General features: G+C 42.2%; 1 protein-coding gene across 5 annotated transcripts; it reads left to right on the top strand.

Moving 5' to 3' along the window:
• Positions 1 to 2,536: 2,536 nt before the first annotated feature.
• On the top strand, positions 2,537 to 12,310 carry ZBTB25 (zinc finger and BTB domain containing 25). 5 transcript variants are annotated; one of them, XM_007435627.3, is made up of 3 exons: positions 2,537 to 2,893; positions 6,724 to 6,903; positions 8,320 to 12,310. In XM_007435627.3, the coding sequence occupies exons 2-3, from the start codon at positions 6,731 to 6,733 to the stop codon at positions 9,461 to 9,463; spliced, it is 1,317 nt and encodes a 438-aa protein (XP_007435689.1). In that variant the 5' UTR covers positions 2,537 to 2,893; positions 6,724 to 6,730; the 3' UTR covers positions 9,464 to 12,310. The 5 variants fall into 5 exon arrangements, with proteins under 5 accessions (XP_007435689.1, XP_025027193.1, XP_007435690.1 ...); XM_025171425.2 differs by having other exon boundaries at positions 2,644 to 2,815; positions 8,323 to 12,309; XM_007435628.3 differs by having other exon boundaries at positions 2,660 to 2,815.
• The last annotated feature ends 6,802 nt before the right edge of the window (positions 12,311 to 19,112 follow it).

Genomic DNA, 19,112 nt, shown 5'->3' with positions numbered 1-19,112 from the left:
TGGGAGCGTACCAGTTTTCTTCATTCAAAGAGATGCTTTTTCTTTCATATTACATATTTACCTTATAAGTGGTATAAATATTAATAAACAAAAAGTTCAGAGCTCCCTTTATTTTGCTTCCAAGTCATTTATTTTAAATTTAAGTTTTTTTACTCAAACTTCCTTCTTAAAATTAAGGTGCCTGTTATATGCCTGTGTGCGTTACATGCCAATAAATACGGTATCTTCATTTTCTGGGTTCACATAACATACTTAACTATATGGGCTGGTTTTGGACAACACATTAGACTAAAATGCAGTTACTGTAGTCTGTGGTTCTTTCTACTGTAGCCTCTCCAGTTCTTTCAAAAGGAGGAAAATAAATGATAAAACCCACGCCGTTGCAAGAATGTAACCTACCTCTACTCCAGCTGTTTCCTGCAGTGCTGCTTGAATGCAGTGTACACGTTTTGGTTTATTCTATTATTTGAATATCAAAACAAGTTGTCTTCCTCTGGTGGTAGACACAAATTAGCCTTACCCCATTTTCCCCTTGCTTGCAATCCATTTCTGCAGTCATCAGACTCAAGTGATAAAATCATTTTTCCTTCAGGAAGACATCAGTAGAACCCTTTTCATAAGATATCCTTGTTTTCAGAACACTGGACATTATTTTGTCCTCTTAATTTTCTTCAACTGGAATAGTCTAACATTGGATGTCCCATATGCAGCCTAAAGTGTTATAGACCCGTAAGAGCTTTGCTGGATCAAGTCAGGCTCATATAATCCAGTGTTCTGTGTTGCAGAGTGGTTAAATGGATGCATATGAGAAGCTCACAAGCTTTGTCTTGAATCTCATTGCATTGAGTTTCTATAATCTAAAATGTTAACATTCTGATTGAGGAAGAAAAACATCTCTATGTGGCCTATATTATGCATGACTGTAAATGTATGTATGTATGTATGTATTTGTTGGCAAGCATGTAGGACCTCATTTCTGTCTCCATGATGGACCTGTCCTCCTACCCTTGACCACTAAGTTTGCTCAGGAGCTTTTGGTGAAGGACCTCCTGAAAACCTTTTTGAAAGCCCAACATCTGTTCAGTTACTCTTGTCTACAGATTAAAAAATTAATCTCACTAGGTTAGTGAGATAAAATTTACATTCATGAAAATCATATTGGCTCCTTTTCAAGAAGACTTATACTACTATCATTTTGCTATTCCTTAATATTTTCAATTACAATACTTCCCTAGAACAGATATTACACTACCAGGACTATTTATTCCTTTTTTTTAAATTGGAATCAAACTGGCTATTTTTCAGTCCTCAGGAACAGATCCCAAAGTAAAAGAAAAATTACATACTTTTTTGGGAAAAAAATAAGCGATCTAAACAATCTTGTATACTAACTATCTGAACTGGGAGATTTATTTATTTATTTCTGGTTGATTAATTTGGTTTATAGTTTTAATCTTTTGTTACCTCTGATTTCATCTCTGATCAGTTTTCATCCAATTCTACTGAAAAACCCAGATCTAGCGCAGGCATCTGTCCTAAATCTTTAACAATGAAAACAGATGCATAGAATTCAGTCAGTTCCTCTACCGTATCCTTACCCTCCTGTTAAAATCGCAGCCTCAGATTAGAAGACCTTTGTAACCAGTTGCCTATTCTGAAGTACTTGAAAGGTTTTTGTTGTTTGTCTTAATGTTCTTTGCCAGGAGCTCTTCAAAGTCAAAGACACTTTCCTATCAGATTTCTTAATTGCAGAAGCCAGTCTTCTGTGCCAGATCGTGTGCCAAAGTATAATCTGAGCCCAAATCAATTCCTTTGCTTCATCCCATCCTTCAATATTATATTATAATGTTTAAGTTTTAAGCTGCCTGTGTGTTTTTTGTTTATAGTAAAGTATATTCTCTTTAAATAAGAGTGCACAACATGAGGCACCAGGGCTGAACCCTTTTGTTGCAACATCCAAAATTCCATCTAAACACAAATGCAAAGAAACATACTTGTGTCATAAGGCAGGGAATATTTGGAAATTGTAATTACTAAAATGGGCCAAAAAGACTTCCCTCTGAAACCAAGGAAGAATTCCTCCCAAACCTCTTGGTTCGGCCCAAATGTGTGACATTTTTACACTCAGTAATTTGTATACTCAGCCCTTCCCCCCTCACAAAGTCATGTGAGGCTTCTGGCCACCAAATAGTTGTCCTTCCTTGTCCAGCTCTAAATGCATCTACAGTATATGCAAGGAAGTGTGCACACTAACTGTCGTGGCTCTTCCCACCAGTTACAGATGTTGCCCAGAAAGTCGGGGCTGCATGGCATTTCCAAAAGTAGCAAGGCAGTTGCATCAGGTTAGACTCCGGTTTTAATGTTACAGTGAGGCAAGGGGGCTCTTCAGATGGGAACTGTGCTACTTCACTTCCTGTGAAATGTGATAAGCCAAGTGCTGAGGGGGGCAGCAAGGGGGGCTTGGCCTTCTGTCCTGAGAGCATTCCTCCTTAGAAGGCAACCCTTGAGCCCAGGGCCATTTGCCAGCTCCTTCGAACCCCCGCTGAAAAGAGGAGTACCTCCCCTCTCGCTCGCTTTCAAAAACATGAAAAAGAGTTACTATCCAGCAGGCCTCTAATCGGGGTAGGGCCGGTGTGATTCAGCCCTTGCCCTTTTTTCATCCGGGAGTCACGGCCCCCACCTTCTCCTTTCGAGGGGAGGCTCTTCTTTTCCCTCCGCTTAGGCGGCGGCAGCAGCGAGAGCGCGCCTTGCGTGTGCACGCCAGCCCTGGGTGCCGCTGTCGCCTGCTACTTTCCTCTGCCGAGGGCCGATCGGGGTAAGGATTCAACCGGCCCAGCTACCCGTTGGGGCACTCGTTGCACCGCCGGCGCAGGCTTTCCCTGGGTGCGGTGAGGTCAGTAAGGAGAACCGGCTGCGCCCTCTCTTTGTGTAAACAATCCGCACCCCACTCCCGCCTTAGCTTCCACCCAAGACGCTGGAGAGGGCTTTTCGGAGTCGTGGCGCAGCTACGGCAGCCCGCAGCCCCCGCGCGAGCGGAGCGCAGAAAGCGGAACGGGACCCTCGAGAGGGGCCGCAAGCTTGGCCGCCGGCTTGTCTCCTCGCGCGCACACCTATATTCGTGCATTTTGCCGCGGCCTTTGCAGACACAGTGGGCGGCGGCAGGGCGGCCCGCGAAGCCGAGTGGCGTCCTGCTCGAGGAGGGCGCCGCCTTCTCTGACTCCCGCCCTTGTGGCTTCCCCCGGGCTGGTGGGTTCCACTCCGCTCCTGCCTTGGCGGCTTTTCAAGCGGCGGCGGCGGCGGCTTCTGGAGGAGTTCGAGTCGAGCCGCTTTTTCAGGGCGTTCAGCTGCGGCGTGAACCTGATTACGAGTAGTGCAGCCCTCCCCCCCTCCGGAAACCTGTCTAATTTTACCATCTTAGTCTTAGCCAACTTGGCGCCCTCCAGATGAGCGCCTCTGCCATTCCCATCATTCCTTGCCAGGGAAGGTGGAGGGCGCCATGTTGAAGTAGGACCGGATGGGATAAAGCCGCTAGCCTAGGATAGTAGGAAGGGGGGAACTGCTCTCTAATCGGCGGTTTTATCACATTAATTCGAAGATTGCGCTTACATTCTGACTGTAAGTTTATGTTAATATTTGGGCATTGTTTTAAAAAAGCTTCAGTATTGAAACTCTAGAATGCATATAATTACATTAGGGAGAAGGAGAGAGAATGGTTCTGTTAAACCCAATGGAACTCGATTTGGAAAGACCTGTAAAGAATTTTTCAGTGGGAATCTGTGGTGCTGTTTTCTCTGTTTATTGTGCAACAATGAGAGTATTTGGAATTACTGTGTTGTTTATGCATTACACATGGGACAGAGGATTTTTGATCTTTTAAGCATCTTTATCTCCCAGAATTTTATAAAGAATTGCTTTATTGCTGTACTGTATTGTGGTTGCTTCTCTTTTAGTTCATAATTCATATTTAGCTTTGTGAAGGTTTTTTTTTCACTGTTACTTAGAAGCAAGTCACATTTATGCTGCCAAAGATACTTGGCTAGATTCAGAGGATGTAAAAGTATTGTACAAAGCCAGCCCATTTGGATAATTCATGTTGCACAACTCCAGAAAATTGTATGACTTAATCATGGTTGAGCTAGTCATAAGTAAATGTATCGTGCCAACATAGCTGCTGAAAGGTGAAATCTAAATGCTGACCTTAATGAAGTGGACCTCATGTTTCAGGCTCAGGCTCCCCAAAGATTAAAGTGGTAACAAGGGAAGTGGATTTTATTTTCCCCAGTGCCCTCCAGGCTGTTTCTTACACTCCAGGCGGAATTGTTTAAAATGCCATCCTGTTTATGCCTGTTCAGAAGTACCATTGTATTTGCTGGGATTTACTCCACGGAATGTGCTAGGAATTTAATAACAAATAATAATTGATTACAGGCCTTTACCAAGGTGTAGTACAAACCAAATAAAAAGCCCCATAATAATTACAAGGCAATCCAACCAAATTATCTTAGAACTTAAACAAATATTAGCATTAAAACAACCAACACAACAATACATTTAAAACAATGTCCTGGGATAGATTGAGTTTGTAGACATTCCTAATCATTATAGTTCTGAGCTCTGGTTTTAAGGTCCCTGCATATTTACTTGATAGATTTATGTCTCATCTTTCCTCCAGGAGCTTCAAGCTATGTATGGACAACTCTTTCCCATTTTTTCCCATAACAGCCTTGTGAAGTTATGTTGGGCTGTGAGAAAAATGCCTGGCCTAGAGTCACCCCATGAGTTTCCATGGCTGTGGATAGGGTTGAATTTGGATCTCTCCAGGCCTAGTTAATCACTGTGTGAAACCACCTTTCAACAAATTAAGCTATGCTGGTGATGTGGTGGAAGTCTTGACCTGGTGCCCCTAGGCACTTAAAAGAACAGGCTAAACCCAACAGGATAGAGTGGCTATGGACCTGTAGACCTTCCAAATCTAGAGGTGTTCCATCTGTAGCTCTGAAGCTGATTTGCAGTCAGCTCCTGCTTGAAACGTTAGAGCTTTTGCACAAGTACAGCTTGTGCCAGTTTTTCTTTCCATTGGTTAGTAGTCAGTGCACATGGTCACTCGTCTTTGTCACTTCATGGACTATTGCAAGTCACTGTACATGGGGCTGTCCTTGAAGGCCATTCAGAAGCTTAGACTGGTACAGCATGTGCCTGCGTACTTACTGACATATCTAAATTTGCCCACATAACAATTCTATTCCAGGAGCAGCACTGGCTGCTAGTTAGTTTCTTGGATGCAATTCAAGGTGCTGGTTGCCATCTTCATATACAGGTTTAATTTTTTGATGATTTTATACCAGTCAGAGCTTTAGGAATGAAACAGTATAGAAATCCAGCAAATTAATATATACATTTCCTCTTTCAAGATCAGAAAAAGAGCTTCACTGTTAGAGGAGGAAATGTAGTAGTGGAAAAACACTTCCAGTCTCCAAGACAAGTTTTCCTAATGGGAGAAGGGAAATAAAGGTATGGTGGTAGGGAAAGTTCCAGAAAAGGCTATAAATTACAAAGATCCCATTCCTTTCTAGCTCCTGACTTTGGAGTAGGATAGGAGAGAAAAATTAAAAATGTACTCAGCCAGAAGGGAACACCCACATCCTTGTTTTTGTCCTCTCAAGGACAGCTCAGCAAACATTAGTTTGAATTGTTTGTTAGACTGTAATCTGTTGCCCAGTTATCCAGGATAAGCACTTTGAACACTTCCATCTGAGTGGACACAATTATACAGAAAAAGATGTCTCCCAGCCCATCTCTTTCCTTGAAATCCCATCATCACCAGCTAGGCCACAGGTAGGCAATTTGTGGCCCCAGGGCTTCTTCTGGTCCCCTGAGCTCCTTCATTGTGGTCCTCAGAGCCTCCTCCAATTATTATTGCTTAATAGCAATAGGCAGGAAACAAGAAAACTAAGTTCTGCAATGCTTTACCACCCATTTTTTAAACTTTAAAAAAACGTTCCCATTCAGAAAGAAGTACAAAACCAGCCTCACCCAGTTTACTTCATTGCCTCACTGAATTTAACTCTAAAAAAAAGGTGATATCCTTGGCCTCTGAAAGATTGCCTGGCCCAAGCTAGATGGACTGAAATGCTAATTTGATAAAGGTTCCTGAGAGATTGTAATGGTATGTGGGAATGTCCGTGGGAGACGGGAAGAGCCGCAGCCAGGGGAACAGTCAGATAAGAGGCAGCTTAGCCCTCATCAGGAATGTGGGTGTGGCAAACATCTCAGAAGGGGCCCTCCCTAATTTCTTGGCGCTGGTGGTGAGGGGAGAAATGTACTTTCAAACTTGCAGTATTCTGTTAATGTAACCTTAACAATAAAGTAGAATTAGTTCATCTGGGCATGCTTCCTATCTGGACTACTTCACAAGGCTGACATCAATCTTGCAAGTAATTACAGCAGTTCTTCCCCTGTCTCCCAAGGTCATTCCCACATACCATTATAGAGATACAACAGGACAAGAAGACATTGCGTCCCCCAAAATATATATTTGAAAACACATTTTCCTGTTTAGAATGGGGACAGCTGTCTGCATTAACTGGCAGCATCTCTTTAGATTGTTTTTTTCTTGCAAGGTATACCTTAGGCAATATGTTTTTGCATTAGATTGCAGGTCCTCCTGCAGTTGACTGCACTGAAGTGAGCATGTTCCTTAAGAGACCTTCTTTTGTCCCCTAGAACCACAATGGATACAGCAAGCCACAGCCTGATTCTCCTGCAACAACTAAACATGCAGCGAGAATTTGGCTTTCTCTGTGACTGCACTGTTGCAATTGGAGACGTCTACTTCAAAGCTCATCGAGCTGTGCTGGCTGCTTTTTCCAACTATTTTAAGATGATATTCATTCATCAGACAAGGTAAGTCAGTACCCTCTTTTGAAGAACATTTTAAGACCCATGTTGACTTCTTGGTGGAAGCTTCAGAAATTAGTTTTCACTTGGTCTTCAGCATTTTATTTGCTGGCCTTGTATGTCATGGAAATTTGCAAAGCTTGAAATTCGTGGGCATGACTTCAAATAATGTATCACATTATCCTCCAAATGGTCTGCAAAATAAATATCGTAAATCAGGAGCTCAGATAAAAGGGAGCATTTTAGTGATGGACAAGATCATCATTTTAATTATTGTATAGGTTTAAAGGAGTGTTTTTCAGACTTGGCAACTTTAAGATGTGTGGCTGGGGGAATTCTGGAAGTTGAAGTCCAAACATTTAAACCAAACTGATTTAAAGGATACGTTTATCCATCAGAAAACAGACCTACTATGAGAACATTCTGTGTTTCATGGCAGAGGAGTTGTTGGAGGGTCCCACTGCAGTCGCCCTGCTCCCATCCAGTCCTAGGGCTGTGTGCATCTGTGGCCATTTCTGGTTTGGCTGCAGTGACAACAGAATCATGTTTGGCCACCATTTGTTTATTGTCAGGAAAATGTCAACTTCATGGAAAATCTTCCACACAATCAGTGTTCCTGTTGGAGAGACTGTTGTGAGCTCCTTTTTCCTCTTCCTTTAGCTAAAAATAGGGATGTTATATTTTGTCTAATCCAGGAGGCAACTCAGCAAAAGGGACAAGAAGACAGTGGAAGAAGTTGGGCAGGGAGTTGTAACTCTTAAGAAAAGTAAACTTCTTCCTCTCCATCAGTGCACTAGGATGGAGTCCCCCTTTCTGGGTACTAAATGTTATGAGTTGGGGTATCTGGCTTTTAAGACAAGAAGAAAAAGTTCCTGAGCACTCTCTTCTCGCACCACTGCCACCCCCAGGAGCAGCAGCAAGCCACCACCCTTGCTTGGGGGCAGCACCTCTATCAGCTTCATTCCTGAGATCTGTTAAGAGGAATGCAAGGGGGGGGAGCAGTTTTCAGAACAACACACTTTCCTCAAGGGTGTCACCAGGGGGAAGTCAAGATGGTGGCCACAGTCTGCAGATGACACTGTTCTTGTGATCTCAGGCCAGGAGGAAAGCATATCAACTGTTTATGCGTAGGTAAGCCTAGTGTATCCACCAGATTTTGCTCTTAGGTATATAGAGACATTTTAATGTGTTTTCACCACTGATACTTTTTCTAATTTTTTTTTTTAACTTTATGCACCTATATTTCTATATGACTGGAATTCACTTCACACATTTATAGAAGGGCCTCTAGTCCCTGAAAGCATATGTCTTAATTAACATATTGGTTCTTAAGGCATCTTGAGACATACTGTTTGCCTTTGTCCTTCGATAAACAGAGGTTGCACCATGATGTTCTTACTTAACTCTCACTTTTGTTTCAAGCAGTGAATGCATAAAGATTCAGCCCACTGATATCCAACCTGACATATTCAGCTACTTGCTGCATATAATGTACACTGGCAAAGGACCTAAACAGATGGTCAATCATACGCGGCTAGAAGAAGGCATCCGTTTCCTGCATGCTGACTACCTTTCTCGCATGGCAATTGAAATGAACCAGATGCTTTCTCCAGAGGTTGTGCAGTCTTCAAACCTTTATGGGATTCAGATCTCAACCACGCATAAGGCTGTGAAGGGGAACCTCCAAGCAAAGGAAAATTTAACCAGTATTGGTAGCAGAGCCGCTAATCAGGGAGATCATCCTCAGCTCCAACTCTCTCTGGCAATTGGGCTGGATGACGGGTCTTTGGACCAGCAGGTTTCCCATCCTTCTGCCAAGACAGCTGTGAAACCAGCAGAGGAATCTGCAAATCCACCTGTGACTATAAAACAGGAGAAGACTGACCCAGAGCCAGTTGTCTCTCAGAGTCACACATCATCTTCCCCAAATCTCAGGGGTCCAGCCTTTTCCAAAGAAAACCTCAAAGTTCATTTATGCCAGTATTGTGGGGAGCATTTTGAATCCCGGAGCAATTTGTGTGAACACCTGTTTACTCATGTGTCAGGATCATTGCCCTTCAGGGTTCCAACCTCCATCCTGGAGAGCAATAACCTTAGCCAGCTCCAGCCTCTCAGTGAAAACAGTGAAGCTACTGAAAGTCACAGGCTCAGTTCCTTCCTTCAGAAAGAGAATGAGCACTACTCAGAATATCCCACCCACCCCAACCTAGAGGCTCTGCCAATTGGCCAGCTGTCACTGGTATCCAAGGACACAGAACCTGTGGAACTAAACTGCAACTTTTCCTTTTCACGGAAAAGAAAGATCAGCTGCACCGTCTGTGGTCATAAATTCCTCCGAAAAAACCAGCTTCTTGAACACATGTATACACACAAAGGTAAACACTTCAAATTTGGCCGATGCCAGAGGGTTGGCAGCACGACAGCCATCAAGTTTCAGCCATATGGTGACAACTGGATCCCAAGTATGATGAAAAGTGGCACCCTCTCGCAAACTCATGTGGAGTCACAAAATGCACTGGATCCTGACCTCTCTCAAGAGAGCATTGATACTATACTTGTGGAATAATTTCTTCCTTTTCCATTCCTTTGACATACAAGTTTGTAGCCTGTGCATTCTTGCGTTCAGCCCTATTGTCTGAATACTGCCTAAAGAATTTTTTGTTTGTCTGAAATACAAAATGGCGGATGCCCTGTTGTATGTTACCTCACTGGTTGGTGGATCAGCTGTTTTCCATAATACCACAGTAAGGAAAGGAAGGCATGTGCGAAGAGCACATTATATAGTTAGATCCTTTGCACATATCAGCTATAGGAAGTATTGCTAGGAAACGCAGTCAGAGCCGCCAAAAGAATGGAAGGGGGCAGAGTTTCACATGCGGGCACTTCTGGGTTCAGGCCAGTTAACAGGAACTTACAAGACCACGGAATGCTACTCTTTCAACATAAACAACCACACTGTGCTCAGCCCGCTGTTGTTGAAGATGGGATAGTCCCAGGCATTTTTGGCAATATCCATATAATGTTAGTGTGTCACCTGTAGAGAGTTCTATGACATGTCAGGTTGATAGGACAACAAAGGAAAATTGCAATGCTTGTAAAAGGAAATGTTTGTTGTAAATCATATTTAATTTCAATTAAATATGTTTTAAATTAACATTCTGTTTAATGTTCTTCAGTTTAAAGAAGGGTTATAGTGTTTCACTGATTAATTGGTTAGATTTGCTAGTTATGATTAAATTAGATTATATAATTCAAGTACTGTAAAATAAAACTTCTGTTCAGTGGCAATATTTCCTTTGCCAGGCTAGAAATTGTTACTCACTGAAATATAATTTTAATAAAATCATGACTTTGTTATAAGCACTTGGGAGGTTGATCCAAGACACAACACTCAAGATACTTTTTGTGAATCTTCTCTTTTTTTTTTTAATTAACACAGGAAAGCAAGTTTCGGTTTTAGTGTTTTATTACAGCGGCTTAGCCCAACAAACTAAATTGTTTTCCCCCACTCTCCCACCTTTCTTATTGATAAATAGTCAGGAAGCTGCAATAAAACTATACAGCAAAGCAATATCAACAGATTTATATAGTTGCCAAACACTTTTACTAAATGTTACCAAAAGCTTTCTACTTCTGGTAATGTTTACCTTGTTACCTGTGTATCTACGGTGTTTGCTAAATATGAGCACTGTTACATCTGCATCAGTGTTTCTCAATCTCAGTAACTTTTAAGATATGAGAACTTCAACTCCAGAATTCCCCAGCCAACATGCTTAAAATTGCTGAGATTGAGAAGCACTGGTTTATATGCTATCCCTGCTTCCTACATAAAGATAAGTAAAGAGATTAATTACACTGGCTAGCATTCTCTCTTTAATGTCTGGCTGGTAGGACATGGTATCCCTCTGTCATCTTCAGCTTCCATGAAAACCATGTGTTGGATAGATGGGTCCTGCAGCAGTCCTCTTCCTTCAGTGGGTCTTTGGACCCCTTCCCACTCACAATCATTTCAAGAGTTTTAGCCAACACTACTTAGAGTCCATTTTTATTTACCAGCATTGCACTTGCAATTCTCCTTTCCAGAAGACTTTTTTTTAATCTTTCTCCTTTTGCAGTTAAAGAGTAGCTCCTCTTTCCTATGAGAAAGTTATGAAAACCTGTGTGAAACTCTCACGGTCTCTTGTCAGCTAGAAAGAACAATGTGTGCTTGATATATTGTGACAGGATGCTAGAGAGATGTGGTCCCATATTGTCTATTCTGACTGGCTGGAGTTCTCCAAGTTCTCAGCCAAAAGTATACTTCACCCGCTTCCCAGTCCTTATAATAGGGTGTCACTGGAGATTGAATTGGGGACCTTCTGCATGCAAATACATGTTTTACTAGCCTCTTCTCATGTATATTTCCACCTGTTGCAATTGTGCCTGCAGCAGCATGGGAAGCATTTAAAGATGTAGCTGCTTTAATATGAAAATTGAGCTGAACAGTTATTTCAGTACCAAAATACAACTTGGGTGATTGAGATCTACAAAGGCATGCTTTTTCTGGGTGCTGTCCATGATTGGGAGCATGGAAGTATCTTGGTATGGTTCTCTGTGTAACTGCCCCTCTCACCCCAGTGCAGTCTATGCTGACTAAGTCCTGGGCTCTTGGAAAAGTAAAGGCACGTGAATCACTACACATAGGAATATGTTTGGAAAATGGAACACTACTAGATTGGATAGAAACATTTCTTGGATCGTGGTTTATGCTGCATCCAAGAGGAAATGTAATTAACCCATGTGCCATATCACCCAGAACCTTTAACCCCTTGGGTATCATCTATGAGACATATACTGAAGAAACAGTCTTCATATCTCCAAAATCCCATTATCTTTAATAAGAATTACTTTACTGCCAGTGTTGGTGCGTTATTGTCTTTTATTTTATTAAAGCCTTAAGTTCTTAGAGTATGTTTCAGAACTACATTTTTTGATGTAAGAAAATGCTGAAGAGGTTCATGATTCCTGCAAGTTCATCAGTGTCGAAGTAAAATGTTTTTTGGGCAAGGCTGCAAAGTTGTCTGCTACAAACAGCAGTGATGAAACAGGTTGCTATGTCCAACACAAACCCCAGCCTTTCATAATAGTATCCTGACATCAGATGCAAGTATGTGAGTCACACGGTTTGTATCATGACATGTTTCATTACTTGCCCTCCTTTCCTCTGTTGTAGACATGTATACTAGAGAGTGGGTGTTCCTTCTTTATGGCACAATATGGTTTAATTGATAGTTGCTAACTGATCCTATAGGCATCTTGCTTTCTAAAGCAATAGAGAGCGTCCACCAATTGCCTCTGATAATTCCAAAATCTGATGCCTGCTTTAAATTCTTCACTCTTTATTAAAAATTAAGGAAAGAAACTCAATAACTCTGTATTGTGTATTCTATTCTCATTTTACTTTTCTGTAACTGCTTTCACCTGATCATTGAGTGACTGGTTTACCCAAGCACCTTCTGCAGAATTAAGGGTTGGTTTGGACAAAGACACTGACACATCTGGAATTGTAAGTCACCATGGGTCTATGGAGTGTTGGCAGCATATAAATATTAATTAATTAATTAATTAATTAAGTAGACTTATCCCCGCCCATCTCCCCGCAATGGGGGACAATTTTACCAATCAATCCAGCACAGGATTGCATTGTCTGTCTCTGGATGCAACATTGGTAGTGGTAGAATATATACTTTGCATGCAGACATTTCTAGGTTCAGTTCCTAGCATCTCCAGCTAAAAGGTTTGTTAAAAAGTAACGGGAAAGACCAGTAGAGTCACTGACAAACATTTTTTTCCAATCTGGTCTTTGGTTCTGATGTGTACAGGTAGTCTTCAGGTTACGACCACTTGTTCAGCAATTGTTCAGAATTACAACAGTGCTGAACAAGGGGGACTTACGACTTCCTTGGAGTTCTGGTCGTCAAACTGTCCCCACAGTCGCATGATCGCAATCCAGGTCCTCAGTGCCCAGTTTGCCATTGACTCTGCAGCAAGCCGCAGTCATGTGATTGAGATTTCCAATGTTCCCTGCCAGCTTTTTACAAGCAAAGTCAATGGGGAAGCTGGCAGGAAGTTGCTCCTGCTGCTTTTTTTGCCTGCCTGCACTCCATAGTACCTGCCCGCAGCATCCCCTGCACACTCACCAGCCTGCTTCCTGGGACTCCCGCCTCTTCCTGCTTAATGATCCACACAGTCCTGGGGATATGATGTCATCTGGGATTGCCGAGATTTTCGTCACTAAGCGATATGGTCACATGACATCACGCTTTATGACCACATCACTTAGTGACAGAAATTCCAGTCCCAATTGTCATTACCCAAAGACTACCTGTATTAGTCTACCTGTATTAATCTCTTATGGTGAGCAGGATCATAGGTATCATCGCAGAAATCTTTTTGTTAGGGTATTAATATTTTCCCCACTCCAAGATTTTCTACAAATATCCTGCATGTATGCATACGGAGTGATATCTTGAAGATTTATTTGCAAAGCAATATATAAAAACGTTTGAGATCAGGATTTTAATTTTTAAAATATAAAATTGCAGTTCATTACAGAAATACAGTGTCTTTAGAGTGACCTCTTAGAATTAAGGGCCTCTTAGGATGCAAGATCATCATCCCTGCATTGGCCTATCATGCAGAAGTAGGAAGGCAGAGGTGCTGGGAGTGTCTGGTTTACCCTTCTCTGGCTATTGCAGTAGCAGATGCTGTGACTCTGGATCCTGCCTTCAATTTCATTTGAGCGCACTTTCTCAGAAGGATAGGATTTTATTGGCCATTAGATGGCAGCAAGGTGCAAATGGAGAATTATCTTGTGCTGTGAAAAAATAGCTCTTACCAGTTTTAAACTCCACCGATTATGCTTTCCTCCTCATCCTCCATTGAATCACATGCTTTCACCAAAATTTAACCTATCCCTCCTTTGTGCTTCCTATGCTATTTTCCAGCACAATAGACACTGACATTTATAAGGGAATTAAATCAATTTATAAGGGAATTAAATAATTAAACACACATATACATATCACAGGCAAACAGTAGTTAACTTCATAATAATACTAATCCATAGTTAATACTTAGGTATACTTAAAGAAAGAGATACTTTGTCCTCAGTCCAAAAGACACAGAAGTGGCTTGGAGATGAAAAGGCCATCCTGGAGGTTTTCATTTTCTCTTCTGGCCAAGCATAATCATGCATTTTAAAGGGCTTCATCCATGGTGACCCTGGTCTCTGTCTGAACCAACTCCAAGAAGGAAACAAGGGCTGGGTTCCAATGCCAGAAAATAAAATCAAGCCTCCCTCGAGTCAAACTGGACTTCTGAAGTCTGCCCAGAAACATCTGTTCAGGTTTTCAAGAAGCTGTTTTCCGCTGACTTCTTCCAGCAGGTTTGAAATTTCCTGGTGGCCCAACCCCACATAATTTCTGGACCCAGATTGACTGTCACCTGCCATGACATTCCCATGACAGACTGAACCACAAATTTGCCAACACATTTTAGCCCAGCGTGTTGTACCACCCCACCCATACATTCATGCTTCAGTGCACCATTATAGCTCAGAAAATTGGGTTCAGTAAACCATGGTACTGTTAAGTGTGTTTTAAGACCAAACAGCTAAGAACTGTAACCTTGAGACCTGGTTCCAGGGTTTGCTCCCTCACTCCATTTTTCTTTCAGTAGCCCACCTGGTTTTCTTCTGAATGTTTGAGTGGAGGGACATTGAGGTTCACTGCCTGGAGCCACAGAAAATCAGTGGTGTGGAGATGACATCTGTTGTATGCCAGAAGTGTCCAGTGGTGCTAAGACTTGGTGCCTGAATTGCCTTTCCTTTTCTCTCTGCTTTTTTGTGTCATATTTTTTATAGTATAAGCATATGAGTTTGCTTTTATTAATGTAATAGAAAGAGCTCTGGGAGCATTTTTGGCTGGGGAGCAGAATAAATGGCAATACGACCTCCATAGAATACAAGTCTTTATTTCAAGATATTACAGATTTTTAAAAATGATTAGCTTACTGGGGGGGGGGGGGGGAGAAGCCTTTTGTTGGTGCAACAGGGAATTTAGCAACCCTTGCAGTTTTTTTTATTATTGCAGATCACTCAACAGACAATTAGTAGAATCTAATTTACATTCTATCCAGTCCTGCTCTAAAATATTACTTTTATTTAATTTCATAGCTTGCTTTTTGGTCCAAAAAAGAGAAAACATCCAGTCCCTCCTCCTCAAATACAGATACTTTCTAGTAGAGCTTGATTCCTGATGACCGTATCAAGCAATGTTCTTCTGGGAAGTTTTCTAACTTGCCAGTGTAGGATACAGCCAAGGCATTGCTTAATACTCTCCCATCTGCATACTAACCAGGCCAACCTTGCATAGCTTCTGAGCTCAGAGATCAGCCTGGAGTAACCACCTATTGGGGCTAAAGGATCTCATGTACATTCTTCTAAGCTTTTTCTTGACAGCAATACAATGTGGTTTGCCATTGCCTTTCTTCCAGGATGTTTTTTAATTCCACAGTGTAGCTTATTGTTTGGTATTTTCTGGAAGTCTCCTATCCAAGTACTAACCAAGCCTGATCCTGTTTAGCTTCTCAGCCCAGATAAAACTACAGGTAGTCCTAGGTTATCGACGATAATGGGGACCGGAATTCCATCACTAAATGATGCGGTCATAAAGCGCAATATCACATTACCACATCACTTAACATTAGCAATCCCAGCAGTCCCTGTTGCCATTGTTAAGCAAGGTTTGTGGGTTGTTAACCAAGAACCTCCTTGCAACTGCCTGCAGGCTTCCAACAACCAAAGTCAGTGGGAAAGCTGGCAGGAAGTTGCAAGTCCCAGGTGGTTGCAAGCAGGCTGGCAGGCAGGTAAGTGGCTGCTGCCAGGTGGGGGAGGGTGCATGGATTGCCAGCACGGCATTAGCGCAGTGGGGCTTGGAGTGGCTGCCACAGGGTGGGGGAGAGTGCACGACGGCTGGGTGCAGCGCGAGTGCAGTGGGGTGGGGGTGGATGCTGCCGGGTGTGGAAGACTTACCAGAGTGACTTTGCTTGTGGGAAGCCGACAGGGAACGTTGCAAATGATGATCACGTGACCATGAGCTACTGCAACCATCGTGTCAGCTGGTCACCAAGCACCCAGATCACAATCACGTGACCATGGGAGTGTTGGGATGGCTGGAACTTCGAGGACCAGTCGTAACTACCACTCGTTCAGCACCATCATAACTTCAAACAGTCACTTAACAAGTGGTCGTTAAACTGAGGACTACCTGTATATATTTCACTGCAGCTTAATTCTTGGTGACTCTATGGAAACATCTATGCAGTTTTCTTGGCAAGAATATGGACATGGCTTGTCCTTGCCTTCTTCTGGGTTGTTCCCAGCTTAGCCCATGGCCCTAGCTTTCCCAGGAGATTCCCCCCATCCAAACATTAACCATGGCTGACCCTACTTAGCTTCTGATAAGCTACGTGCTGCTACGTTCCCCAAAGCAGCCCACAAATTAAAGAGGCTCTCCTGCATGTTTCTTCACTATGATGGCCTCCGGATGTGTTCATCAATGGCCTGTGGGTGCTGGTGGCTAAGAATTCCAAGAGCTGTCATTGCAACTTACTTGGAAGGTACTAGGCCAAACAGCAATGGTTCCATTTTAAATCTAAGGAGGATTATTTGCTTTTGAAAGCTCATTTTCTCTAAATAGCTCTTGTCTTCCTTCTAATTTGCAACTTTATTAGCTGTTCTCCAAAACTGGCTCCAGAGCTGCTTTGCTTTTTTTTCCTACCGTGCTTCTTTGTGCTACCACAATATAGCTGAAATGTGGTGAATTGTTCCGCCATCTCATTGCTCAGTTCATTTTCAAGAATAACTCTGTAGTATGATTTAAACACACAGCTTGAACACCTTTTTATCTTTAAATATGAAAAGCAGTGAGAATATTGGAATGCATGTGTGTATGCGTGTGTACTGTGACATTTGAAACAATTTCTCTTAACTGAAAAACAAGTTATCCCCAGTAATAGATATAATCTCAAAAAGGGCAATTTCCCCGTATTCTGTAACTTCCAGGCTGCACCTTTTCAGAAGGTATAGTGCCTCAGTTAAAAACACATGCCAGGCATGTAGAAATGTAGCAAGCAAGAAAGTGGCTAGATTCAAACCAGAGCAAACACATTATTCCTTTCAAATATTTCTACCTTGATAGGCAATTATTTCAATTAAGAGGTACTTTGGGCATGAATTAAACTTTTATTCATTATCATTGTGCTGTCTGTTGGTAAATTAGTCCGAAGTACAGACGGGACTGCAAGAAATGCAGGACGAGTGGTGGCAGAGGAAGGCTGAGCAAGTGGAACGCTATGCAGATATGCATGCCACCAGAGAGTTCTTCAGTGCCATAAAGTCAGTTTATGGTCCTTCTAAATCAGGATGCTTCTCCTGCTGTCATCTGATGGGTTGAGCCTGATCAAAGACCAGGAAGAACTGAAAAATTGCTGAGCAGGACACTTTTCCAACCTACTCACCTGGCTGTCCACAGTTGATTATGATGTCTTACAGGAGATTCCTCAGCTGCCAATCTCGGATGCCCTAGGCCTGCCTCCCTCTACTGATGAGATCAAGAAAGTGATTTCACAGATGAACTCAAATAGTTATCTTTTATGCTGTGGTGTGTCCAGTCCTTGGAAAACAACCCTCACAAGAGGGTCACGTGTTCCAAATTAAAATAATAGCTATGGCCTTATTTACACTAGAAAGAAAATGAAATGGGACGGGGGAACTTTAACAGCCAAGAGGTAGGCTGCTTAGATTTTTCCAGCAGCCTCCTAAAACAATGTTGAACCATTTTTTACCAGACTGCAAAAGTTGGCTGAAGGTTAAATAAACCCGATTTACATTACCCAATTTTGATATTTTAAAATGTATATCCCATTTATTCCTATATTGCAGCTGTAGGTAGTTTACTACATTTAACATTCAGTGACAATTTTAAAGCCTATTAAAACTGAGCAGCTTAAAAGCACTAGAGTAGAAGATTGGATATGGTTTTTAATCTTCTAAACTGTAACAAGGCTGGACCAGCCTCTGGATCAGGTTCTGGCAAGTTGTCCTACAGTAGAAGCCCAGCCACAAAGAATGTGCCAGTGTGTCTCTGGAGAAAAAGATGCTCCGGTAGGCGAATTGTGCAGGAGTAAGTAGCCTGGTAAATAATTTGGCCCAAACCATGGAATTGGTAACCTCATGGTGCTAGCCAGTGAACTACAACTGTGAGAAACTCAAGTAATTCTGCCCTTTGCCATAGAGTTACTGAGTTCCCCCTTGAGCCGAATGACACCATATATTAAATGCAGTTTATTCCTGCATATTCCTATTTCTGGTTTGCAAACTGCAGGAGGGGTGGAGGAGTGGGGTGGGTGGTAGGCAAGGTTGGTTACATTTTTAATCTCATGAAGTAGAGGGAAGAGCTCCACTGTATTGAGATGGGGAAGAAATGGCTACGCCCCCCCTTCCCCCTCCTTCTCTTGATGCTACAACCATGCCCCTGATTGTTTTCCATCCTACTAGCTTTTATTTATAGTATAATGCACACAAAAGCCAAATTATGTATTTTATGAAATGCGTATTTCACCCCTAGCTGGGCAAAACGATGCTTTTGTTAATTTATCCTTTTTGCTCCAGTAAGCTTGTACTTTTGCTGTGGTGCTAGAAAAAGTATCAGAAATCTATGACCATTAATTACTAAAGCACCAATAATGCTGCTATTGCAGGCAGATAGATGAAGACAAAGACATCTTGCAGCCACTGGCTGATTGGAAGAAAACTTCTGAATGCATAGAATTTATTTTTAAAAAATGAGTGTTGGTGTTGGGGAATCTTTCAGTGTGTTCTGAGCACTGCTGCTAAATTGTCCCCCTCCTGCTAGCAGCATTCAGCCGCCTAACTGTTTTAGCCTTGGGCCCAACGCAATGTAAGAAGCAGCCGCTCTGTTCAACCACCTGCCCTCACTTAGCTTCTGTGTGAACCAGTGTTGGGATTTTGATCTGCACCTTTATAGCAAGGCTTCACTATAACATTGGTAGATGGACAGGGTAAGAGATGAAGGAACCCAGAGGAGTTTGGGGGATTCAAGTGGAATTTAGTCCTAATAAAGACTAGATCAGACTTCATTATTAGGATGCAA

The sequence above is a fragment of the Python bivittatus genome, unplaced genomic scaffold, assembly GCF_059951505.1.
Source record: "Python bivittatus isolate LINGU-HERP-01145 unplaced genomic scaffold, Pbiv_v1 ctg000580_np1212, whole genome shotgun sequence".
In the NCBI taxonomy this organism is placed as follows: domain Eukaryota; kingdom Metazoa; phylum Chordata; class Lepidosauria; order Squamata; family Pythonidae; genus Python; species Python bivittatus.
The sequence above is the reverse complement of the archived record's forward strand: the minus strand, read 5'-3'. Positions and strand labels throughout refer to the sequence as shown.

Coding starts and splice junctions, on each gene's coding strand:
- ZBTB25 (XM_007435627.3), top strand. CDS start 6,731: ATGGATACAGCAAGCCACAGCCTGATTCTCCTGCAACAACTAAACATG. Junction 6,904..8,319: donor ATATTCATTCATCAGACAAG/GTAAGTCAGTAC, acceptor TTTTGTTTCAAG/CAGTGAATGCATAAAGATTC.